Source organism: Limanda limanda, chromosome 5 (assembly GCF_963576545.1).
Source record: "Limanda limanda chromosome 5, fLimLim1.1, whole genome shotgun sequence".
Taxonomy (NCBI): domain Eukaryota; kingdom Metazoa; phylum Chordata; class Actinopteri; order Pleuronectiformes; family Pleuronectidae; genus Limanda; species Limanda limanda.
The window spans coordinates 30,253,488-30,281,155 of NC_083640.1; the positions used below are offsets into that span (position 1 = coordinate 30,253,488).

At 38.1% G+C, this 27,668-nt stretch overlaps 1 protein-coding gene across 1 annotated transcript; it reads right to left on the reverse strand.

Moving 5' to 3' along the window:
* Positions 1 to 253: 253 nt before the first annotated feature.
* On the reverse strand, positions 254 to 27,668 carry npr3 (natriuretic peptide receptor 3). The gene is made up of 8 exons (XM_061071426.1): positions 26,721 to 27,668; positions 10,992 to 11,114; positions 10,324 to 10,499; positions 8,222 to 8,357; positions 3,295 to 3,389; positions 3,053 to 3,170; positions 2,864 to 2,948; positions 254 to 1,749 (listed from the first exon to the last, which is right to left on the reverse strand). Exons 1-8 carry the CDS (start codon positions 27,379 to 27,381, stop codon positions 1,638 to 1,640), a joined length of 1,506 nt encoding a protein of 501 aa, XP_060927409.1. The 5' UTR covers positions 27,382 to 27,668; the 3' UTR covers positions 254 to 1,637.

Sequence of the window (27,668 nt, forward strand, 5' to 3'; positions counted from 1 at the left end):
CAAATAGGATGAAGTTTAAATGAAAAATTGAGAAAGACAGAAACAGCCTCAAAATATTGCTCTTATAAATAACATAAAATAATTTAAATATATTAAGGTCACTATACCCTACCAGATACCAAAATACATTACAGTAATAATTGTTAATTAGTAATTGCATGAGGTGCTCCAGAATAACACTGTTTTTGAAAAGGTATACAATAAATCTGTTTACCCTCCCAATCTTTTCCACAACACACAAACTGAACCAACAGACTTGGAAGGTTGTCTTTATTTTGCTACTATAAAAACTTTGAATTCTTTAAAGTCTGCATGAATAAAACAGAAATTTCACATACTCTCTACTGTTTTGGAATGTATCCCACACTGCCATTATACCATATAAATATTACCTGTCATGTATGTCAGTTCATTATGATTTCTGTTCCACTTTCTGATAAGGAATATTTAGGCTTTATAATTCACAATATACATCAGGTCATTGGTAATATTAAATAAGTCAATAATGAATGTGTCAGTAATAAAACATGAATAAAACAACTTTTGTTTATCCTACTTCAACAGGAGCCTTGCTTTATATATAAATAGCTCTATAAAGTAAAATGCATTTTGGAAAATCGTTATCTTGTGTTTCTTTGACTACAGTGTTTGCAGTTCTGGCCACCGACTCAATCAATTGTGGTGACACTGTTCTCTTGGAAAGATGTCAGAACACATGAAGTGTGCTGTTGCAGCACTGGCAGGTCAAATGATCATAAACAATCATAGCTTATCCAGAGCTACAAACTACTAAGTTTGTAAATAGCTTTCCTTTAGTTCATTGGGAGGACAATTAGCCATAAAACCAAGACAACCTAACCCATGTCGTCCCTATTTCTGATGTATAAAGCACTTTATAAATAATTTATAAAGTACATGTTGAAATGTTTGCCCATCAGAAAGTGTTACCACAGTTTTACTTAGGAGCACCTGGGTTTACAAAACACTCATAATTTTTAAATAATATGAGAATGTATGAAGAAGAGATACAATTTTAAGATGATAACTGACAGTGTGCCTTTCAATTTAGGAGCAATGTCCTCATTTAAGAATTAGGAATTTGGTCTGTGTGGAGGCTGCTGGATCTCAACGAAGTTATGGTGAACTGAAAACATTACAACATCAGTAGCTTAATATCAGTAGCTTATAGCCTATATGTGTAGAAATAGATCTGGCCTATATCTCTTTTTAGTCACTCAACTCCAGCTGTATCAAGTTTAGCTCTGCTATTGTTTAAACATGAGGCCTCTATTTGTCAACCTGAAAGGCAAAAGTACAGTAGACCTCACCCACCCTACTAGTGCATGCTAATGTAGTGTTACATACACTGTCTGTTCTTCATCATTCATAGTCATGGTAACCATTGTCTGAATAAAAAATAAAATATACATATATATTTTGGCCAGAGCTTTCTATACACCAATACAATCATATACCTTTGTATGGAGGAACATCCAAGTAAGTGGTGCTTTGTGACTGTTACAACTGTCCTGAGTTAGAATAAGTCAAAACATTAAAGGATACAAACACAAAAGATCTCAGTCTTTGGTCACATTCAGATGTGTGATTCTCTGTGAAGGGACTGCCACTGCTGTTAATTATGCTGCGGAGAAGTTCGATCTGATAGAGTCCTCTCGTAACTGACGGTGCTTCCCAGTGTCACCCTCTTCACTACGTGAGCGACGCTCAATTGTAATCCTGTAGTTCTTTCTGCAAAGGAATGTATCACATTAAAGGAAAAGTCTTGTATTTTTTATTCTCAGTCATCAGTCATTCAATCAAATTTTATTTGTACAGCCCATATTCACAAGTCACAATTTTTCTCATAGGGCTTAACAAGGTGTGATATCCTCTGCCCTTAACCCTCAATATGAGTAAGGAAAAACTACCAAAAAAAAGGGGGAAATGTAGAAACGTCAAATTGTTAACCACATGTGAGGGATCCCTATCCCAAGATGAACAGTGCAATAGATGCCACATGTAACTGAAGACATCCAGGTCCTGATTGTCCAAGAGGGATTGAACTGGAGAACCCTCTTAGACGGGAAAATCTTTGTCTTGATTCAACTAATTTTAAACTGTTCATTTTTTGGTAATTCTACCCAGGATTCCTTTTATTTAGTCTTTTAATTAATCATAGTGTTTTGGGTGTAACTTACAATCAACCAATCACACTGCCATCTCCTAATCCCTTTAAATGACAGGTGAGTCATATTATTATGACACATTTTCAAGCTAGTAAGAGAGATCACATCTCTGTAGAGGAAACATTTTAACGTAGATAATCTGCGTGTGTGTGTTGTGCACCTGTCTATGTAGTTGCATATCACTTTCTTGATAATGCACTGTAAAATAACAATGCAAATAGCTTCTATCCAATTGTTGACATTGGATACATATAAATGAAGGGGCTGCATTGTTCAACAAGCGGTTATCATCTGTGTAACAGTGTAATGTAATGCTCTGTTGCCAAGTGATATTTCCAAGAGGTAGCAAGTAGGATGGATAGATATAGCTGAGCCGGTTGTATTCCATGCAAAGTAAAAATGATAAATAACAGATATCTGTGTGTGCTGAAAGGTTCAGACAGAATGGTTCAAATCAAACAAATGGTTTGTTTATCTGACTTCTTTCTTGCATTGCTGGACTGTCCTGTTAAAGTATTGCCAGTTCCTGGCTGTGGGTTTAGTGAATTGATTGTCAACACTATAAAAGCTTTATCAAAATGGTTTTAGGTAAATATATTTGTCTCAAAGCCTTTAACTGGGCATGTGGATGCAACAATATTATTATACATGAGAACATAAACATTGCATATAGATACCTGAAAAAGTAGAACGCTATAAGCAGAGCAGTTCCAAGAACAGCTCCCACTATGACTCCAGTCAAAGCTGATACTCCAAGTCCACCTGTTGGAGCAGTTATTGGTTGAAAACCATCATATATACAGTCACACATAATGTAGGTAAAACACAAATGTCACCACTTCAGGTGAACAGTAGTTAATATTTACATGATTTGTCAGCAATCTCTGGAAGTGCTTTATGTCTTCCTCTCAAAGTGAAATGCTCAGTGTTGAATGCAGGCAGCAGCTGAAAAGATCCATTTACTCCAAAGTAGTTGGCTACCACCTGCAACATAGTATAACATATTATCATTCAGTTCATTTCCACAAGTACATATACCAACTTCTGCCTGGTAGGGAAGAGTTCAGGGATGTCACGACAAAATGTTGTAATTTTACTCTCATCTTACCTCATAGGTTCCTGCCTCAACATTTGTCATGGCCATCAGAGAGAAATCTCCATTTCTGTCACCGTTAACATCCATGGACACCTGGCCAGCGATTCCTATCCACCATTGTGTAAACAATTGAGAACAACACTTAGCTACAATCTTGCAGAAAATGATTCTCTGCTATTGTTAAATAATTTGTCCTGAATCTTTAGAAAGTACTAAAATGATATTCTTGTCTAGTCACACACACACTGACACAAACACACACATACAATAAAATCTTTAAAAACAAATATCATGAAGTTTTACTAATACAAAAAATAAGTTTTATAGAATTTCATAGAATAGACTGTCAGTTATTGACATTGTGTACTAAAGTTAAATAAATCAAATAAATAGCAGTTCCAGAAAGTACCAAGCAGCAGTAATAACAGCAGTGTGTTCAACTATAACTTTGATAGAAAAAAACACAAAAGCTTCAGAACTATTAATTCTTTAATAAGGTGACCAAGTTTAAGGGGCATCAGCTTAAGACTCCTATAAATGGCAATAACGCTATTTACTGAAAAAAAGCCTCATCTATGTGTCAAGGACTTTCTTTACATGTCAAAGAGTTTATGAAAAATTGCCTGTAGGTGGCACTATAACTGAATATTGGCATGTACCTGTCCTCTGACTGAGTATCTTATTCAACAAGGTTTGATAAAATTAGAGAATATATACAGTATTTGAGTTAAAACTATTTATTGTTTTATGCAAAACATTGGAATTTTCCATGCCACAATAAACATGCTGTTAAAAAAAAACCTCAAACATTGCAATTTAGCATTGCAAAGGTCTTAAGATCACACTGACTAAATATGATGTTTATGTAATCTGTATAAGGAATAATAAAATGCCTATGTATTTTAAAAACTTTACAGCATTTTTAAAATACATAGATGGTTGCAGATGGGACATAGACCAACCTAAAAAGTCAGTACACATCAAATACATTATCCTCACAGATGGTTTCTGTCATTTTAGGTAGTTTTTATCTCACCAATGTATGTTCCAGTATCATTTGTTTTGATACAGTTCAATAGTTTATTATCTGCTATAAAGACAGGGTGAAAGTCAGGACCTAAGTGCCTCCACTTTATGATCTCCACTGCACAGACTCTGGCTTAAATTACCTTAAATTGCAAGATGGGGGCACATGAACCGGGTTTTATATGAGCTTAATTTATGCACAAGAGGTAGAGAAGGGACATCAATTTTTAACTTATGGTTCTAACTTAGTTTTTTCAAATGCACCACATGAGATAATTGGTTGAACCTTTCTAGGGGTGCACTATCAAGTCATTTTGCCACACCCACGCAGAACTAAAATCCACCTTTACAATGTGACAGGTGCAATGTTTTCTTTTTAAGACTTTAATATCTGGGTGGCTTTAGATGTTGAAGTGAAAAGCTTCCTTCTTAGCAGGTAAAATGAGGAAGAATAGATAACTTCAAATCTCCATCTTAACTGATTCATTTTCATAAAACCAGTATAGGGAGTTTTGACAGTTTGTCCTGACCGAGGCTTTAGTTGAGAATCTACTTCAGTTTTTGAAACATATAACTCTGATTTAATATGCACTGCATAGCTCTTAATACCAGCAATTCCCTGCAAAATTCAACAGATTATCACAATTTATAATCTCACCTCCCCAAAATAATAAAACCGCTGCTAAATAAAAAATACTCTTTCAAGATGTTCGACTTCTGTTTCTGCTCCAACATCAGTGCATGCCACTTGGAGCTAGAGATTCTCCAGGGGGAGTGCAGGCAGCGGAGCAGAGTAGATGTAAGGAAGCATGACCCATATGGTGGAATGATTTAGCTGCCCTCATAGAGATAGAGGCTGAGAGAGCAGTAGATTATGACATGGACAGTGTTGGCTCAACACCAAGGAACCCTCCAAGCTAAATAAAAGAGACATAGTTTAGCTCTCTCGCGACTTGGGTTGAGCAGAATCCTGACCTCCAGGGTGCTAAAAAAGGAAGGACGGGTAAAGGGTCATAGCTAATCCCGCTTTAAGTGAACACTCTTCTTCACCTACCTTCTTGGATGAGCATAATGATATCAGGTTACTCCAAATTGACTTATTTTGCAGAAGACATTGAGCAATTTCACCCCAATAGCTGCGATAGAAACATTGAAGACTACCATGGGGAGGTTGAGCACAAACTGCCTCACTACACACCAGACAAAAAGCTGAGGATTATGTGTCAATCAACCAGTAGGTATGTTCATTGATGCCCAATCCCATGGACATCTCAACTATCCCTTGTCTATGATAATTACTCACAACTCTTCAAACATCTGTACGAGGAATTCCTTAAAATTATGAGACAACAGCAGCCATCAGCACCATCCAGATCAGGCATAAGAAACAGAACCTCCACAGGAGCGAGGCGGTAATATACGAAGCCTGGAAGAAGATCAACCTTCACTCCTGTGTGCATACTCCTGTTACACTAATGTGTCAACAGGGTAAATACAAAATGTGGAAAATTAGTAAAATGGCTCAGATTTCATGGGAGATAGTTGTGAACCCAACTGGACAAACAGGACATTAGGTTGGTCTTTAGCCAGCGTGTCAATGTGAGGAGTGTTCAGAGTAAGCGCACCCCAAAGCCGCTGTCTACAAAATCCCCTCCACGGTAAATGTGGGGAGACTGGGTCAGGACTGTTCTCTTGAGACCTGCAATGATCTAACATTTAGCTCGGATGTTTAGAAATTGTTAACCATTTTCATTCGACTACACACCACATAGGGGTGGATATCCAGTAAAACCTACTAACCTGTAAAGCTTATCTAACTCCAAACGCATGCACTAGTACTTACACATTCAAATTGACATTATTGCATCGTATCACATGAATGCAAATTTACCTTACAAACTCAGCATTGGTGACACCTTTTACCAGCAGACCAAAAAGGTTGAAGTTCACCCTGTAACAGACTGGACTAAAAAACATATTTTCCAACCATGAGGAGACAGTCCTCCCATCAGTCCAGTTGCCCTATGACTCCTCCTCGGGGGTCATCATAGCAGGTAACAGACATACTGTACCAACAGATAAAACAACTTCACACTGAACTTGACTCCATAATCAACATCCCTGACAGCTTAACGTTTGTCTCTCGATACACAAGCTGTCATCATCTTCCAAGGAATATACTTGTTAACCCTTTGCTCAAACACTGTGTCTTTCCCTTTCATGTATACTATCATTTGTATATTGCTTAGTTTTCACACGTAGTGAAACGCCAACTTCCCAGATGCTCACAGTCACAGCCTTTACACCTGGGACATACAGCCTGCATTGTCTGTGATTGGCAGCAACCTCTTTGCACAACTGTGGTCTTTGTCTGAAGAGAAAACGTTTGTGTCATTTGGGGGGGGGGGGGGGGGGGGCTGTTTAGTGGAAAACAACAGATGCACCATACGTAAGGCTGTCATCCAGGTGAAGTTAGTCTTAAAGTTGTATTTAGTATATGTGAGGAATGTGTGCAAACTGTGATTAATGTAGAATCTGTCACATTTCCTTTGTTTGCTGCCTTCGTAGATAGATCTTGCTTTCTCTTCTCTTCTCTCTCTTTCCTTCTCTGATTCCCTTTCTCTAATGACCGAAGAAGTTGAAACTTTTCTTGGTTTCATCCTTGCACCTCACATTAGCTTGCCGGTCTCTGTATTTTAGCAAGTCTTGTCACTTCCTCATCTCCTCTTCTCTGCAGAGTTTACACTCACACGGACAAGGAAGCAGAGGTGAGAGAGGAGAGGTGGTGAATGAGCTGGTGTATATCGACAAAAAGTGTGAATACAGGGTTTTCACGCGGTGCAACACTGTAAAGCGACTAGCATCGCTGCTGCTATTCTGTACTCACTTTACACTTAAACATACGAAAGAGAACCTTGGGAGCCTTCAGTTGTCATAAAAATTCAAAAGGTTGTCCCGTTTGAACTGCTGGAAAAAGCATAGGGCCTTACGTAGAGAAGACCCGCTCCTGATGTAAACGAAGATTATTTGAATATAAAGGGCCCATTCAGGGGTAAAGAAAACAACAATTTGTACAATTTAGATGAAACACACAAGTAAAGACATATTAAATTTCTTCCATCTTACACACTTAACCTTTAACAGCGCCAGAGAGACCATTTTAGTTATTGTTTTGGTTGTCTGTGGTTTATGTTAAACTTATTAAGGATATTTTAATATTTCTAATTCTAATTCAAATATCAGACTGAATATTCTTGCATGATTATGCTATAATAGTATCAGTATACCAGTGGTTTAAAATGGTTTCACAAAGATGCAATAATTTCTGGGACAAAATATTTTCCAACAAAATGTGTTACTGTGACGTAAAATATGGCCTATCTTAGTACCTTTTTAATAATGCACTAAGGTAGAAGTTCCCTTGTCCTGTTAACAGCTTTAGTTCTCTGTGAAATTATTTCATATCCAGGTAAAATTGGTATTGGTCGACGAACTGATTTGATATTCGAACAAATCAAATCAAACTTTATCCTATTTAAGAAATTACCAATGTATATAGTTACTGTTAAAGGTATAATATTTGTACAAAAGGCACAGTGAAACATTTTGGGTGCACCCATTCAATGGTGCACCTAAATGAAAAAGTTAGAGATATGCTACACATAACAAACATGCAGTGACACTTTCTGACATGAATAATACCTTATTATATAAAACATGAGACAGGACCAGTCCAATTGTGGACAATCACTTTGTCACAGCTGGTGTTTGATGTTTAAACAGAAAACCAAAAACGTGAAACTGCAAACATGCCAATGTCATCTTGGAATAACTTTACATTTTAAAGTTGTGACTTGCAGTATATATTTTCAAGATATTTCAAATATCTACTAGAGTGAGAAGAGTGCTTTACCCTCAAAGGTTCTGTTCCACATGCGTGAGGTAATCACTGTTCCATTCTTCTTACTGTATCCATTTTTCATGGCTTCATGCAAGGCACCGGCATACAGGAACATGGCATCATGGAATCCCTCAACAAACATGTTGACCTGAAATGGAACATTACGTTGTAAAGAGAAGTGACCTTTTAAATGAAATTGTACTGCATAATGTCCGACAGTCTTCTTAAGACAATGTATGCTTTGAATAATTCATAGCATTTTAAATGATTATTATTATTATTTAAATTTTTGTATCATTTGAAAAATTGGGTTTTAAGCTATATTTAAGCTTGCATTACTAAAGTGTGAATGTGGACAAACAACGGATTTTATTGACAAGTGATCAAAATTAATTTTAGTGAATGTTTCAATTTTAGTTTAGTCATCTGACTTTTTCTTAAAGGGATGGTTCATCCAAAATGAAAGTTCACTCATTATCTACTCACCCCTATGCCGATGGAGGGGTGGGTGAATTGTTTGAGTCCACAAAACACTTTTGGAGTCTCAGAGGGTAAACTTTGTTAGAGCAGATTCCAATACAATTGAAGTCAATGGTGAGTCGTTCTTCAGACCTAATAAAACAACAGAAAAAACACAACATGTCTCCATACTGCTTCTGTGGTGTTATACAAGTGGCCAGAAGCACCGACATTCAAATTCAACTTGAAACGGCATCATTTACACCAAGTTTTAAGCCTAAATGTCTGCTGATATCTTCGGACGAGGTGCATTCCGGGGATGTCGGAAATGCTAACATCCTCTAGCTTAGCCACTTCTGGTCGACTTTTAGACTTAAAACTTGATGTAAATGATATCGTTTCAAGTCAAATATGAATGATGGGGCTTTCGGACACTTGGATGAAACCACACAAGCACTATGGAGGCATGTTGTGTTTTTTCTGAGTGAATTTTAATTTCTGGGTGAACTACCCCTTTAAATCGTACACAGCGGACCAATTTTTTCGGTCTGCAGTGAGTAAGAGGGAAAGGAAAGGAGAAAAGCAAGACTTTGATTGACTGACAGCCTGCCAAGGGAGTATCCCACTATGAGCCGAATGTCAGTTGCAAGTTCATTTAGATCCTACCCATTCAGATTAACCAAAGAAAAGGATCCCTGCCCTTTGGACGTGATATGTCTGCAGAGAGATGGGTCCAGCAACCCTTTGATTAACCATGAGCGGCACTTTGAGGCAGGACTATTAGTGAAATAGAGACCCAGGATACCACCTGGACAGCAGCGTGCAAACTGTATTGCCTTAGGAAGCTTGGTCAACTTTTCAACTATGTCATGTGGCAAGGATTCATGCTGAGTTCTCAGATGTTCAGCCATTTTATCCTTTAGACCAAATGAACGTTTTTGAACCGAGTTTGAAGAAATTCTCTAATGCTGCTCGTAAGATATCATGTTCAAGAAAAACATAAACATTCTTTCTCAGGCCACCATGACCTTGACCTTTGGCGATCAAAATCAATCAACCTTGAGTATAAGTGAATGTTTGTGATAAATGTGAAAGGATTACCTCAAGATTAAAAGGCAAAAAATGTGTTTTGTGAGGCCCCTCTGACCTTTGACCATCAAAATATAAAAAGTGAATCCTTGAGTCCAATTGAATGTTTGTTGCAAATTTGTTCGAATTCCCTCAAGGCATTCCTGAGAAATTGTGTTCACAAGAATGGGACAGATGGACAACCCGAAAACATAGTTATTACATTATTCCAGCTGCTGGCTGTTGCTGGACCAAAGCCATAAACATACTGCTGATTCCCAACCTTTAGATGAGGATTTACAATGAATGAATACAGATCATAACTGTGTAAAAGTGCTGTTCTTTCAGTTGTAAGATTATACATTTTTACATTTCTGTTCAGCTATCCGAAGTTTGAAAGTTCTAGAGCCTAAAATACATATTGATCTACCCTACAGTTCTTGGTTTGCCAGTGCAGTCCAATAATAAAAGCAGACGAATACTACCTGACTCTTCGTCACTACAAATGTATCATACATCAATTCATATTTCAGAAAAAACAATAAGATGAGCTAAAGTTCTGGTGTGAGACAGACACACATACGTACACTTTCGCAGTCCTCGCAGTCATGAATCCCAGATTTTTCTATGGACTTTTTCATTTCCATGGAAAAGTTCTCAAACTCTGGCTTAATTGTCCTGAGCAGCGTCACCGTGTTCAAAGAGGAATAGGCTTGCCTCGCATCATTGTCATATTTATCTCCTCTCTTCCAAGAGCCATTACCTAGAATTTAATATTAAAGGGACACAACAAGGTATTTTTTCAAAACATAACTGAAAAATGTAATTGTTTGATCAAAATCAGTTTCGACATATTAATAACTAAAGCTTAAGTAGATAAAGATTTTGTAAGGAATTACTTAGTAAAAAAAAGAAGTGCAGAACAGATGCCTTCAGTAGAAAAAATAGCAAACAAATAACAATAACAACAAATATTTAAAAAACGTCCAAAATGAAGACTTAGCATTTCACAAACCCAAAGGCAACGGTTTTCAATGCGAGCGCAACTCTCCTCAGAATTACCTTCATTGTGATTTTGTAGCGCAAAAACACATTCCAAAAGCAATCCATATAGCAGTATAGGCATTTATATAAAAATATATAAGTATGTGTGTGTGTCTGTTTGTGTGTGTGTCTGTGTAGAAATCTTATTTATGCATTGAAGCTATTGTACAGTAAAACACACACATTTAAAGTGATAAAATATTAACTTTACCATAAGAAGAAGCATTGAAGAGTTCGACATTAAAGAACATATAATTGCCATTGGTCAACCGACGTCTGTGTGCAGCCAGCATGATCTCTCGTATTTGGTCTGCTCCCATGCACATGATCACCACTGCAGAAAAATGACAGAGACAAATACAGTTATGGTCATTGCAGGCAGCAGCTTGCCTAAATACCATAGATTATACATTTTAGTAAGCACAGTATTTGTGAGATCATTGAAGGAATATAATTTCCATCAGTTAATTTCTAACATTTAAGTTAAACCCTTCAGTATTATACAATGATCAATAGGCAGAAACAATGTTCAACCAAATTTTTAAGAAAAACAACCAACAGAACTAAACACTGTTTAAGTACAAATCAGCTGGCAGAGCACTTTGAAACCATTATTCATGTCTTTATAAAGGCGTCAAATGTTTTGGACCAGCACCAACTCACACACCAGCAGTTGGTCAAACTTACCGATTCCATTGGACCAATATGCAGCATTGTCATTAAAATAATCTAGATCCTAGAAACCCTGAGAACCAAATGAAATACAGACGAATTATTTATTTCATTACCTTGTTATATAGTTCAGTGAATCAGATACTGTAGTATTTTTTCTTGGATATTATACTAGAGCAAACATAGTTTTCTTTATTCATAAAATAACAGACACACAAAATTAATATAATTAACCTTAAAACAATGTATATTAGAACTACTGTTTGTAGTAATAGAGGCAGATGTTCCTATACATCGTCAGCTGGAAGCTTCCAGAAAATGAATGGAAGGAATAAACCCAGACATATACAGATAGAAAATTAGATGAAGGCTAGAGGTCTAAAGCTGCTCTGGTTGTAAATAAAGCTTGGTGGCATCAAATGTGTGCATCAAAAAGTTAGGGCCTTCAAGAGAGTTCTGAAGTAATCTATATATATATTATGGGCAACAATACCACCATTCTAAGCCCAAGTAAATGCATCATTTTTTACTGTTCCATTGAACTTTGCATTTTTTGGTTTCATTTAGTTAGAGATGGGTGATCAACATAAAGCAAGTAATCACTATCGGCTTGAAGGACTGGCCATCTGGCAATTTGTCAAATGCTAGAAGGGCTGCCCATGTATGGGTCATTGCATTGACAACAACAACAACAACAACAACAACAACAACGACCACAACAACAACAATAATAATAATAATAATAACAATCGTTGTATCTTTCCTTACTGATTGAAAACGGCTGGATTGGCATTACGAACTGTGCCTCACCTCCCTTTGGGGGCAGAGTAAGTCATCAAAACACTAAACTGGCACAGATGAGGAACCAGACACAGTGTCTACACAGTGGACATCCAGTCACATTTTCCAGTCGTTTATCTCAGGCCTGTCTGATAGCACAGATGCATAGAATCAGTTTAACAACAGAAGACTGACTCCACAACCTGACTCTTCTTAAAGAACTGAGGCTGATGCTGCTTTACATTACACAGCCAACTCTGTGACTTGTGCTGAGCCAATCAATCCATCCAGATAAGTGGTAGCTTTATTATCATGGGGACAAATATAAAAAATAAATAATACAATTAAAATAAACATCATCCATAGTAAACTAATAACAACTAGTTACTATACATGTTACTCTTGAAAACTGATCTAGGGCTATGTTGAGTGTCACTGTGTTTGACTACACAGTTCAAGTTATTTTTTTATTGTGATGTAGTATCTCCTACTCCTCATATTCATGTGTTTTGTAGACAGATATACTGATGCAGGTCTGTGACAGTTACAGCACTACGACCCTTCATAGCTAGAATTCTCCTTCTATTCATCCATGTGTTTCCAAATAGTTCTCAGGGAAAGTGAGCAGTGATACACAGCTCTCTTAACAGTGACAGATATTGTTGCTATTCTCGTTTGGAGCTGTATTTGTAGGGTCTATACATTTTCTGTACAATTTTCCTCCATCGAGTTGATACAAAATTTTCCTTTGGTGTCCCTGTGATTGAGAATAAATAAACATACAAACAAGAAGCTGCACAAACAAGGGTTGCAATTGAAAACACAGTAACCCCAGCGTCCCTGTTAATAAGGAAGATTCAGAGTCTTGCTGGAACATTCCTCACAACTCTGTCACTTAAACACACCTCCTGAAATATCCCTTGAGTCAGTGGGACAAACTTCACCTCAGTCCTGCCAGCACTATAGCACCCTTTAATTACACTGGGCTCTACACACACTACTGGCCCTGTGTATGCTCTGCAAGCCATTCCATGGGGCAGCGCTTGCAGCCAGCAACATTTTAAAACTTCTGGATTTTCCTTTTTGCTAGGGCACTGATGCTAGTTACAAATTAACTGCGGAATAGGGCAGCACATGGTGGGCTTAGTGTGTGCTCACAATGTATTTCAGCTGACCTGTGTTGGCCATTAACTTGAAAAGCTATTGCATATGCAAATAGGGGACTATTGTGCAAATGTATTATGCCATAACTCAAAAACAAGGATTTGTGCTGCTGGAGGTGTCATAGGAGAACAGGATGAAGTAAAGTCAGTAGGGTGGAGAAAGCTGATATCCCAGTAAATCAGACTCAGTTGGAAGGAGCCAAACTTGACGTAGATAGATACTGTAGATGAACAGGTAAATGACCATGGATAAGGTAACTGATAATGTTCCTCTTTGTTGTTATGAACATTATTGTCATGGTAATATATTGCTGTCTTTACCCTTTCAGGCTGAGCCTTAAGACTTTTGTGGTCATACAGTAAGAGCGAGTCATTGCCTGTGCAGGAGTCCAAGGGGAGTTCTCTGTAAACACAAAGACTTCATACAGACTCAGGATGGGAGTGCATGTCTCAGGAGGATTAACATCAGAAATGGACCAATCATGAGAGGGGTGCTTCATTTTCCCTCCCAAGTGGCTGTTACATGTTCTAATATTGTGTGGTTGATAGTATAATCTGTACAAATTTATGAGTTTTTTTTTTAAGTAAAGCATGGGATGCTGTCTAAATGAAAGAAAGAAGTGGATAAATGTAAGAAATAAGTGCAGAGCTAGCTGAAATGAGGGGCTCCAGCTTAGTACCATGGTCACACATGAGGGCATCAATCATTAAGTATACTCAATCACAGGAACATGAGGTCACCGTGACCTTGACCTTTGAGCCACAGGCACTAAAATCTAATAGTTCATCTTTGAGTCCAAGTGACCATTTGTGCCAAATCTGAAGAAATTCCCTCAAGCCAATCTTAAGATATAGTGCAAATTAATGTTTATACCAGATGTAATGAAATTCCTACTTACCACCGTGACCTTGACCTTTGACATTTAGCTTCCAATATCAAGTCACCCAATCTTTGAATCCAAGTGAATGTTTGTATTTCATTTGAAGAGATTCCCTTACAGTATTATTAAGATATTGTGTTTACAAGAATAAGAGGGACGGATGGATAGAAGGCTGTTGTAGAGGCATACATTTTTTGTGGGGGGATTTATTGCTTATATAAAGTGGATAAAGTGGCTGTGGGATTCAATCACCTGATACAAACCCCTGCAGAATGGCTTAGTAGAGTTAAAGCAAATAGTTTGTTTAGTTTGCAAAGCTTTTAAATATTCCTCGTTGTCTTTATTCAAGAAACATAAAACAATCAAAGTTTTCATTTTTAAAGTGCAACACTGTCCATCATTATTCTACCACTCGTCTCCTGTAGCACAAGTGACCGGTTTACCTGAAACTGATTTTGCTCTGATCATATCATGTTGTTGATCTCAGCCACAAATCCATCTATAATTCAATTATAAATGCACAGCCTCAGGCACTACTTTTGCCAGACCTGTTGGACCGAAGCTGCCACCTTTGGTGAACTTTCAGTTGAGGAGACGGTGATGGCGTGGTTATGAATTTTTACTGTAGAGACTTTAAATCTCAAATAAAACTTAAGCTTAATTACAACTTTGCAGAGATTGATTTTGTCATCATTCCTAAAAGTTATAATTATTTTTTACTGTCAGCTTGAAACAAATAAGGAGATCCAGAACATCTGACTCCCTTTCTTTGGAGGTTAAAGTTGTGAAATGTCTGTAAACTGTGATGGACACAGTGTTGGTAATATTTTACTGTATGTCTTTGTCTCAGGCAGAAAAGGACACTATATCTTCACTGTGCAAAGAAATAATGAATTGAAATAGAGACTCAGTCAGACTTTCTGGGGCTAGATTTGATACCTTATAATGTTTTGTTATAATGTTTGGCAAAAAATGATCTTTTGTTGAATCTTTAATCTGTTCTCAGTCGTTTTTATAGAAAAATACAACAATTTCAGGTATACAGGATTTCACATCTAGACAGCACTGAACAATGCTTTTGCCTTTTTAAAAGACAGACATCACTCACAGAGGACAGTGGTTACTTTTTCACTGCAAGCCAGCATTTGTACTCAGTCAAAGGTCAAGAAAAGGTGTGTTTTTGTAAAGCAACAAGTACAACAGATTGTTAGTTGTTTCTGGTGATAGGATCTGCCTCACACCAGTTTCAAATTTAAGTACGTTATCATAAATATTTAATTTGAGGTTGATGCCACTGTCATATTTAACTATGAAGCAACAGACAGCAGGTTCATGGTTAGTTTAGTGCGGGACAAAGACTGGTAAACCATTCTATTGAAAACTATCAGCAACACTATATCAACACATCTGAGGTATGTCTGCTGCAGAAATCACAGGACTTAAGAACATACTAAGAATGGAAAACCTTCATTGGTGCACTGTTTGTGCCTGTTTTTTGGTATGTTTCTATATTTCACACAGTAGTGGGACAAGTTTACCTTCAGGGCTCTCTGTCTGGAAATCAGGGGAAGGAAGATGTGAAGATGACTGGGTCACATACAGGGCATTCAACTGCGAGACTGGACGATTTGCTTCATATTTTCAAATGTTTCCCTTTTATTTTAGCAACAGTTTGTTTAGTTTATGAAACAAAACTATTTGGTTGTCAGGCAATAAAACTTCTCGGTTAGATCGCTGAAAGACAAGAACCAAAAATTTCCACCATCCTGTTGTGCTAACGTTATACATCAGAGACTTGCCATATCCGAAATGCAGCTTATACTGCCTGCTGTGGAGACCCAGCAGCACAAGAGAGGCTGCGAGATGCTGCAACAACAATGAACACTCCCGCCTATAGCTCAAATCCCCTAGATCAGGGGTTTTCAACTGGTTTTGTCCCAGGGACCACCATTCTGACTAGAAAGTAATCCGCGGCCCACTGATGTGCCTATGCGCGCGCATGCCTATGTGTGTGTGTGCGTGCGTGTGTGCATGTGGATAGAAGGAAGTTTTAACATTTGGTTTTCCATGTTGGTTTTATTTAAAAACCTCAAACAAATCTAGATATAAATTCTTAAAAACCTCCAACAAATCTAGAAATATCTGTGAAAAAAACAACAAAAACGGTTGATTTTCAGTGCTTAAGAATTGAAAACAAAATTAAAATGCAGTTTGTAGATGTACTGCATCTCAGAACCATATGTACATCAATATATAACGTTCATGACTTAAATGTACAGACATGTAGCTGAAATGTTGAGAGAACGTTAAAGTAACTGTGATCAATAACAATCAACATAAACTGGGGCTACAACTGAAGAGGGAAGATGACAAAGTAATTCAGAAAATGTCACAATAATCATACAATATCACACAAACAATTGAGTCCTACTTAAGTTTAACCTCATGATAACCAGCACCTTTATATTATTTTAGACATATTTTTCTTATTTTAGATATTTTTCACGATATTCAAGAGTAATCTTGAAATGTGTTGAAATATTAAAGCGAATTTCCCCCTGACCCCCGGTTGAAAACCCCTGCCCTAGATGAACATATGTGGTTTAAAATTCAGACTTGAAACTTATTTCTGCCTCGAGAGATACTTCTCTATAACCCTGTTTAAATGAAAAAAAGGTGAAGCTGCGTCAAGAGATGTTTTTTATTTTCCTTCAAAGCAACGTTTTTAATGGATATTACCTCATTAACCTTCACTATGATCAGATAGCCACAGTGAGGCTGTGGTTGTTCCTGTGTTGCACTGTGCTGATGATGGACTCATAGGTTCACAACATAAAACATTTGGCAGTGAATGTGGGTGCTGGACTTGGGTAGAAGAGGGTGGTTAAAGTGTAGGTTTCTCGCAGAGTGGGGGAGATAGGGCAACCTGGTAACAAGAACTTTGAGATGAGGGTTGAATCCACTCCACGTCAAAGACCAGCACACATCACAAGTGTTTCTTGATTGCTGCTATGTAGAGGGTATGAGTAAGAGTTAAATGTAGACACTGGGGCAGATCCTCTGAATTTCTTACGGCTTGCTTCACACAAATTGCTTGAATCTAAGAACAGTAACTTAGTAAGATCTGTTAACTGGTGCTCATTATTTAAAAGGGTCAGTTTGTACGATTTAGGTGAAAGGGATCTTTTGACAGAAACTTAATATAAAATAATTCTAGTGATGTTTTCACTGTCCGGTAATCATCTAAATTGTACCAATTGTTGTTTTCTCGTTACTAGCCTAGAATGGGCCCTTTATATTTGGTAAATGGTCTGTCTTTATAACGTATTTTTCTATTCCTGAAGACCACTCAAAGCTATTTACACTACAGTTTTACATTCATTCATTCGTACACACATGCATACAGTGCATTTATGTGCAGCACTTTCTCTATGAGAATAGAGAGGATGGCCACTCTAACCCCTGAGCCACTTTAAAATACTTTATATTTACATTGCATGTTTTTTTTTATTAAAGAAATAAACATACTATAATAGTAATAAACTTGCATTTGAATCAGTGTATATATGAGGACATGGGAATGGTGTCATTATAGTTTTTATCACTTTTGCTGTTTCTGTACTTGAGTGGCCTTTCCCAGTTGGATTTGTTGGCTCTTTGGTTTCTAGGTTTTAAGCAACTTTTACAGACTGGCTCTGTAGCTATGTGGGCTTGCCCAGTGAAATAATGTCATATTCCACTTCCTGTTTCTGTTTTGTCGACGAGCTGTGGACCATCAGAGAGAGCACTTGTATTAGCAGCCACACCTCTCGTCTTGTAGTCATCATGAGAGCTAAAAACACCCACTATGTCTGCAGGGAGTGGAAGTAGAGCACTACACACACACATTCACACTCTCAAACACACACACACACACTGCCTCACTATCGCACATCAGTGAAACTCGTAGGCAATATGTCTCTATCTAAAGCACAAATATTAGTGGTACTAGTAAAATACAGAACACTTGTTTTTAGAAGCAGGGTATTGAAATATGTTTGTGCTATTACAGTACCATGCAACACAAATTCAAGGCCTTCAGACTTCTGTATATCCTACAGACAAAATCCCCGGAGAGAAAGACTGCGGAGTATGATATGTGATGGTGCTATATCAGTGAACTGAACACTGAATAAACAGTGGAAATAGACATCAGCATGGTTGTTAACACAAGACCCAAACTTAGCAAAACATCAACTGGGAAAGGGTCAAAGGTCAGACAGCTGGAGCAAGATCAAGGAAGCCTGTCACAGAGGACAGACAACAGAAACAGACCAGAACCCCAGAAGAGGATACAGCAGTTAAGATCAAGGACCCCATTTTAATTGGGCAAGTTTAATGGCATTAGCAAAGTGGTTGGTCATGGTTGGCCAGGCCTGTGTGGTTGACGCCAAGTGTGGTATTTTGGTAGTATTTTGGTTCGGGTTGGCCACAGCAGAAAGTACAAACAGGCTAGCTTTAGTAGAAAATACATCAGAAGGTGGTTAAATAAACAGACTGTCACGTCACTGCTGTCATAGCTCTGACACAGATGATTCAATCCCAGTGACGCATGATAACAACAGCTCAACAAATAAATAGATTGCTCCATGAACTGATATTGTTATCTGGATGCAGACAGAGCAGCATGATGTGAACACACAGCACCACAAATGTTCCTCTAAAGGTGGATGTTGTTGGGTTTTAAGTTAATTATTAGTGCTCTTAAAATAGAAATAAATCTTTAAAAAAATCGGCCTTTCAAATTCAAATTCAAAACGACTTTATTTGTCCCCGGAGGGCAATTCTTTTGAGTGCAGGCATCAACTATTGGAGATTAGCTCAAAATACCTGATAACAGCTATTTTACTAAGAAAATCAAACAACCTGCTGTCAATAGAAAACCAACCAACTGCAGTTTGATAACTAATCTGTGTCTGTCGTCCATTATTAGCTTAGCTTTAGCTTTAAAGTTAGCAAATAAAGATGAAACAACTGTTATCATGTAAATTTGGGAATATAAAAATGAAAATCTATACTTGATTATTTATCCTTCCTGTTAACGTGTTTATTAGGTATTACAAACAAATATAGATATGCTGGAAATGTCCCGGATTAACAGTTATCAAATGTATTGATTTTACACAGGGGTCCTGAACTCTCAGCTTGACAAACACTGCAGCAACAGATGCTAGCACAGAAAAAAGATGTTGATTCTTTAAAACAATACAGGAAGGAAAGGATTGTTCCTTCCTACAAAAACCACTGTACTCGATACACATGGAAATTAAGGTTCCAAAATACAAAATAAGCGATGCATAAAGGCAACAACAAACAAAAAGAATCAAAAGATCAATTTACCTTATAATCTAAGCTTAAACTTTACTCAATTTGTCTCCTTTCCCAAAAATATCACATGACATCAGATATGACATATCCCAGAGTGAGAATCACACATTACTGTTTTATTAACTGTCAGGGACATCATTTAAAACCTAATCCTTAGGAAAATGGCTTGAACAATAGGGTTGGGGGTGCATCCAAATTTTGACACTGTTAAACCTTGCCCACATTTGCCTGGGGTATACTGTATTATCGGGATTAATTAAATATCCTTCACAAAGTGTTGGCTTGCATTCAGTAAAATGGCAAACATTATATACATAGACCTATTAAAATGCAATATATAAATATATCAAATATACATAACAACAAAACATTTACAATGTTTACAACTTTTATTAACAACAAATATAAAACTGCAGTGCAAATACAGCAGAACAGAATGACATTAACAACAAATTGTCTGGCATACTTCCAGCCAAATAATAAACACAAATCAAATAAATTAAAACAGCTCTGTTGCATCCAGAGCCTTTAGAAATATAAATGATAAAAGTAACAATAACAAGTACAGGCAGTAATGTTAAATGGTAAATGGATTTGTATTTATATAGCGCTTTTCTAGTCTGATGATGTCCACTCAAAGCGCTTTACAGTACAGTTTCACATTCACCCATTCACACACACATTCATACAGTGCATCTACTTGCAGCACTTTGTTATTCTATGGGGGGCTATTGAGGGTTCAGCATCTTGCCCAAGGACACTTCGGCATGCAGATGGTTCAGACTGGGGATCGAACCGCAGAGCTTCAGGTTGGAGGACGACCACTCTACCCCTCAGCCACAGTAATGAATAATGTACATTGGGTTCAGGTGTATATTAAGACCATGGCCAATACTGCACATCGGTTTATATTTAGAATGTAGATAAAATTAATTTAAAGACCAGCCGTAACAGAAACAAAACAAGAAAAACAAGCATAATAGTAATTATAATAGCAGCATCCTGAGCCTATTTTGTGTTTTTTTTCACTGAGGCTGAAGGAAGGTGCATTTGCGCCTCAAGTTGTGCACAAAATCCCTTTCTTGTTTAGCCTCAAGCAAGAATTCCAGCTTTTATTGACTTTGTTAACTTGACGTCCTCATCTGATACATCTTCCCTGCAAAGCTGTAGCATGGGGACGAGAGAAGAGCTGGTCACATAGTTTTATCCAAAGAAAACATAATATGTTAAATATATTTTATTCCATGTTGTTCTGTTCTATTAAGTCTGCAATTTCCAACTAATGATAATCAGCATGCGTTATAAAATGTGTTACTAATCTGCACTACATGTAGCCTACATTCATTAGATAGTTGTCTGTAGGCCTATAATAGATTGATGAAAGCTTACCGTAATAAGAATATGCTCTGGGAGTCCCAATTTCACTTGCTTCATGTGCTGTTCATTCTTTTCAGAGCCAGCTGTGTCCGAGGGTCAGCTCTGTTTTTTGCCTTTGGTCTTGTGTTGCATTTGTAACAGCCAAATTAAGATTGTGACTGAAAAAATGAAGCCACAGACAATACAGGGTCCTGATGCAACAGAAATGTTGGCAGTGTTTCCTGCGGTTATGGCTGAAAGTTTATTTTCATGAAGTTACCAGTGCTGTAGTGCATCTCTGAGCGCAGCGGCAAGATTGTCTTCTGAATGGCTTTCAGGAAGATAGGTTGTCAGGAGCCATTTTGATTCACGCTTCCCCTAGGTTGAACGGTGTTGTATGTCAGGGACATACAGTATGTGGCGTCATGCTAACTGACAATCAACTGCCTCACACAGCAGCACTTGAAACTTGTTTCTAACTTTTTTATTTTCTATACAGGCAGTTCATATGGGGCATTTAGGGCCCAAATCATGTGCTTAAATTACTTTTTTTCTCCACCATTTCTGTTGCCCCCATTACAGTTGGTTTGGTAGACGTGGTTGTGAGCCTGGTTGTTGGTTGTGGTGGTGGTCCTGCTTCAGTGTCAGCAGGAGGGCTTGAAATTTTTGATTTTGAGGCCAAACTTGCTGTGGCTGAGGGGTAGAGCGATCGTCCTCCAACCTGAAGGTCGGCAGTTCGATCCCCAGTCTGACCCGCATCTGCATGCCGAAGTGTCCTTGGGCAAGATGCTGAACCCCGAATGACCCCCCATAGAATAACTAAGTGCTGCGTAAGATGCACTGTATGAATGTGTGTGTGAATGTGTGAAAGTAAAACTGTAATGTAAAGCGCTTTGAGTGGTCATCAAGAATAGAAAAGCGCTATATAAATACAAAACCATTTACCTTATCCTCTGGTCGGATCAATTAATGCTGCCAAATTGCAGAAGTTGTGGGGATTTTAGGCAGCAACTGGTATGATGTGCAGCTTGCCATGATTTTCTTTTTCTTGTGTCTGAGGAGAAGCTGTCATGTCATGACATCATCTTCTAAATCAACATTAAAGAGAGACATTATAGGCTACTATTAACTAAAACTAAACAACTCAAACAGAGGGTCTGGACAAATACTCTTTATAGAGGTATTAGTCCATATTAATAAATCGAAGCATAAAGCATATGCAGGTTTTGGTGAAAGCATTCCGCTTGACTAAGTGTATCGAGAAGCTACACTTCTTTCTTCTCTCCCCCTCTTTTCCCCCCACCTCTCCTCTCTTCCCCAATTTTCTCTGCTAACCCCAAACAGCCGAGGCAGATGGCCACCCACATTAACCCTAACCCTCTGTTCTAAAGGATTCATCAAGTTAATGAGGGAGAAATGTATATATAAAATATCAATATAACTTTTACCGCAAATATAATTAAAGAACAATTATTTTATGCCGTTCCAGTCACTTTGACCTTGACGTCCTGTAATAATATAGCACTACCGGCTGTCACTGCAAAATGAACATAGCGAAAACCAGACAGTTTGTTAATGCAGGCATTGGGAGAGGTTATAACCAAATTAACCGACATGAGCAAGATTTGACTGGTTAGAGGTAATGAATGTCGGTTTTGATACATTTTCGATTAATTGCCCAGCTCTAGTATCTTGTGATTTGAGGCTGTACAAATTAAACTGAATTGAATTTTACAGTGTAGAATTCTTTTAATATCACAATATAAGATACAATGTAGTCATTAAAGCTAAGGTTGATTAACCTGTAAAGATAGCAAGAGCAGGTCACACTAAAAACTGCAGAGATCCCACCCCCTCCCGTCGACACTCCCAAAACTATGCCCATATGAACATGCACTGCCTAAAAACTTTTCCATGACTGGCAGGATAACTTCTGGCTATCGTCTGTGTTTCAGTGGTATATTTCTCTCTGGATGAAGATTCTGGTCAGGCAAAGGCCAGCAGGTCAGTTAGTGACAGACAGGTACGCCAGCCAATCATTTCATGTTGTTCAAATAAGTGATTTTTTTTATTTTACAGTCATGTGAGGGGCAAAGACTTTTCTTTTTTCCGCAGGGACAAAAAAGTGTTTAAAAAACAAATGAACAGCTTTACCTTTGAGCAGTCAGGATTATTTTCTAGTTTCACTAGAGCTGAGGAATTATCCCAATCATTTCTCATTTCGTAGTCTATTTTGGGATGTCTGCAATCTAATTTGACACACTTCAAAAGAAGTTACAGAGATCATCAATAATTTCCACCAACAGCATAATCAGGGAGATTTCCAGCATATATATATATTTAATACCTAATAAACACGTTAACAGGAATAAAATATAATCAAGAATAGAGCACACACTCACACTCACACAGACACACACACACACACACACACACACACACACACACACACACACACACACACACACACACACACACACACACACACAGGGAACATTATGTTTACATAATTTTTTGGGAGACAGGAAACCTAAACTTAATCTTGTGCTAACCCTAACCTTGATGTAAGTCCCCAACACTATTATCTCTCTGTATATTCATCACTGATGTGATGAATATACAGAGTCCTGTGACAAATCTCCTGTTCTACCACATCCCAAAGGCGATCTACTGGAGTCAGGTCTGGTGACTCCTGGGGTCACTGAATTTCCCTGAGCTTATTGTCATGTTCATGAAAACAGTTGGAGACTAGCATGGAGCATTATCCTGCAGGAAATATTCATTAGAGGATGATGTACTGTGGCGATAATGGGAAAAACATGGTTGTCTCAGCAATACTCAGATAGACAGTTCAAATCAAAGCATGATTGACGGGTATTTAGCACCATAGTGTGACAAGTAAACATAAGTCATAGTCAAACATCACACCACCACCAGCAGCCTGGACTGTTGACATTAGTAGTAGTAGTAGTATACGTAACTAGCAGCAGTGACTGACAGTGCATCCATAATCAGATGGGCTCAGAGCTGCTGCTGTGGTTATAAGGAAAAGCTTGGGATGCCAGTATACTGCAGATGTACAAAACAGCCAGGGTAAACAAATAGCCTAACTAATAACATGACATTTTTAATTGTTTTCAGGGGCTTTGGCAGTCAAGACAATACAACAGCAGCTATGTATAGAGAATTACTTAATAATACGATTTTGCAGAGTATGTTAAAGTGTATATTCATATTGTTCTTGAAAACCCAGCTTTCTGTGCTTGGAACTAGTTATGGTTTACAGTCACATTAGATCAGTCAAATTGTATTTAACAATCCGCATTTACAAATCCCAATTTGCCTCACAGAGCTTAGCAAGGGGCAACATCCTCTGCCCTTAACCCTCAACTACAGTGAGGAAAAGACATAATCATGTACTGGAAATGTGCTAATGACAGTAATGAGTGCCGGAATTGTGCTGAAGACTCACTTCTAATCTTAGAGATGCAACATCAAAAATGAAAGCTTGTAAATTGAAGATTGAATTTTTTTTATATTTATATACATTTGATTAACATATGTACACATGCTAATCAAGCCCTGATACAACGTGCTGAAGAAAGCCTCCGCTTTCTAACACTGCTAAGCTGTGCTGAAAAGCTGTACAACCTTCAAACCTCACAGTTAAGCACCTGACATGCTGGGAATACTAATTTCTCACCATCAGGTGCTCTTTGTGGCTCTTCAGCATTTAGCATGTATAATATATGCTAATTTATACAACAAACACTCCTGTGATATGAGGTGATGTAACCACAAACTGTTATGACCAGAGGACTGCAGTCAGCAAGCTGCTCATGAGTGCTGAGGAACTAACCTCCAAACACTCTCAACATACATTTATTTTCATTTGATTTGACTTTAAAATGGGAGAAACATGTCAAATCAACAGCACTAGTGTAGTGATTTGGCTTGAACACATCAAATGTACATGTACTGCTACATTAAACTACGCTTGTAAGGTAGCCTACTAATTCACGGTGCATGATCTTATATAAGAAGTTTAATATTCAAAATTAGTTCATTTTCAAGGCAAAAGCAATTATGTTGCACGGTCTTGCTTTTTTTCTCTAAAACATAACAAATATTTGCTCTTATGATGATGGGCATTTGTCAGGGATTTTGATTGGATATCTCATGGCACATTTAAACCTGCTGTATATTCTACTCTTGGAGTTATTCATTTTAATAAACACATTCAGTTAACCCATCTGAGAGACTGCCATCTGTAATACATTAACGTATTGTATAAGAGCTGAGAGAGAGGACGTCCTGTTTTTCTCACTGCCTGTCTACCAGCTACATGTCCCCTAAAGAGTTTGAAGCACCTAACCCATGCAGCTCATCTATGATGAGGTCTGTTCATGACTTGATGTCCCATGCCAGTAGCATGCAGGATGTTATGTAAGTGTGTGTTGGAGCTGAAGGGTGCAGGAGGAGCCCATCAATCAGTTTCCTCCTCAGTGTCAGCTCCTGTCACACGGGGGAACGATGAGGTGGCTTCACTTTTAATTCAGAATGTGGTTTGGCTTTAATTGATTCAGTGTACAGTTTGGCTGCAGCTTGATGTACGATTGTAGTTGATCCATCAAATATTTATTTTCAATGATTTATTCAACTATGCTTCATGTTAGGTATTATGATTGCCCAAAGTGACATCTTATCACTGTTGATTTTGTGTTGTGTTGTGTTGGTTGGCTGAACAATCGCTGTGTCAGTTTTTAGAAAAGAAATCAGTAATCATTTGTTTTCAGACGTTGCCCGGTTCCAGCTCTTTAAAAGGGTAGATTTAGATTAGGTATCTTTTTGCAAACCTGTGTAGCCATTACAGTTCATACTGGCACTGAATAGATCATATCTTATAAATGTGATATGTATCACTTACTCTCTTCTGAAAAAAAAGCCTGAAGCTCAACTAAAGTTGATATGAGGCTTCAGCAGTTTGTGTTAATGATCATCTAAAATGAATGTGTTGAATCAAATATTTCCTCTGTATTCCCTGGGTAGTTATGACCAGGTGTGGAATAAGAACACAGAAAGGCAAAATGATAGCAACTGTTTTGTATTAATGCACATATGGGTATATGATTATTATTATTGTAAAATATATTAAAATTTAAACATGTTTTTCACTGGGGTTGAAACAGAGCTGATTCTTTTCAGGGGAATTCATCAGGAGTAACTCATTCTTGATAGCATCAGTGAATAACCAGTCAAATTAAGCTTTACTTGAGGAGTAGTAATTTGTCATATGGGATTATCAACTTCATCTCTTTGATTTTAAAGTGTTGTTCGCACAAAACAACTCATTTGAAAACATTTTACTCTGATTAGGAGCTTGATATTTAGTAGAACCTAGACTCTTTGTAATACCATCAATACTTTGAGCTCAGATCAATTGACACTTGAACCAACACTGGTACAAAGTAAACACCACGCAGAGACGAATAAATCAATATACACCTTAGATGAGTCTCTTTTAATGATCAAGTGAAACTAACACTGACCTGTGAAACCACATTGTTATTTCACAATAGTCATATCAATACGGACACAGAGGCCTTAGTTGACACATTTGGAGATTATTTTGTTTAAGCCTTATGGAATACAGTATTTATCTATGGACCACTTAACTTATCTCATGGATTGAGACCACAAAGAGTGCTGAGAAGTGCTTACCTTCAGTGTCATAGATGTGGTGCAGGATGTCCTCAGGGTCCAGGCGATCCTCCGGGGAAAAAGGGTAAATTTTGATGTTGAAGTCAGTCATGTGATGATAGACTCCCTCCAAAGTGAAGTAGCAGTTCCGCTCCTCCTTGTCGTCCTCGTACACGAGCAGTGCGCTCCTCCAGGTGAAGTGCTCGAACATCGCGGTGAACGTCTCTGCCATTTTCACGTAGGACGGGGCGATGCGGGTCAGGTGGGAGTATTCGCCGTTCTTGTTGCCGAAGGCGAGTGCCAGGGCACCTGCTGAGATCACCGGGATGTTCCAGTGCGATGCCAGCCTCACCAGCGCTGCAGCCTCATACTCACACACTGGACCCAGGATCAGATCCGGCATCTGCCCACACGACCTCTCCACCAGTAGTAGCATGGCATCATTGGCACAGTCGGAGTTCTCAAAGTGGATGTTGAAGTTGAAGCCGGAGAACTGCCCCCCGTCTCTCTGGAGCTGTTTCTGTGCGTAAAGGATCGCCGGAGCGACTCGTGCGTGTGAAAAAAGGTAGGAGTTATTTTGTGGCAAAAAGACCAAAACATCTATGTCCTCGGTGATGGTGTTTGTCACAACTGGGTTTAGGGCCATCAAAAAGTACACCCACAGTGTGTTGAGCTGTGGCATGATGCGACTTCCCAAGTCCCAGTGAGTGAAGTAAGAAAGTGTTGGAGAGATGTTCTTCAGATGTTTCTCTCCACAAGTTGGCTCCACTTGGCAGAACAGCTGCAAACACAAAGCCCGCCGCCGTCACTAAATGTCTTTATAACTGTATTTGTCTGTTAAAGTAGCGACTCTGCCTAAATGTGCGTGTTTTATTCAGCATTGAGAATGCCCCCGAAGCCTCCTGAACCTGCTCTGGATATTCTCCCTACAGTTCCTGCCAGGCACCGAGATCCTTCCAGCTCCGCCAG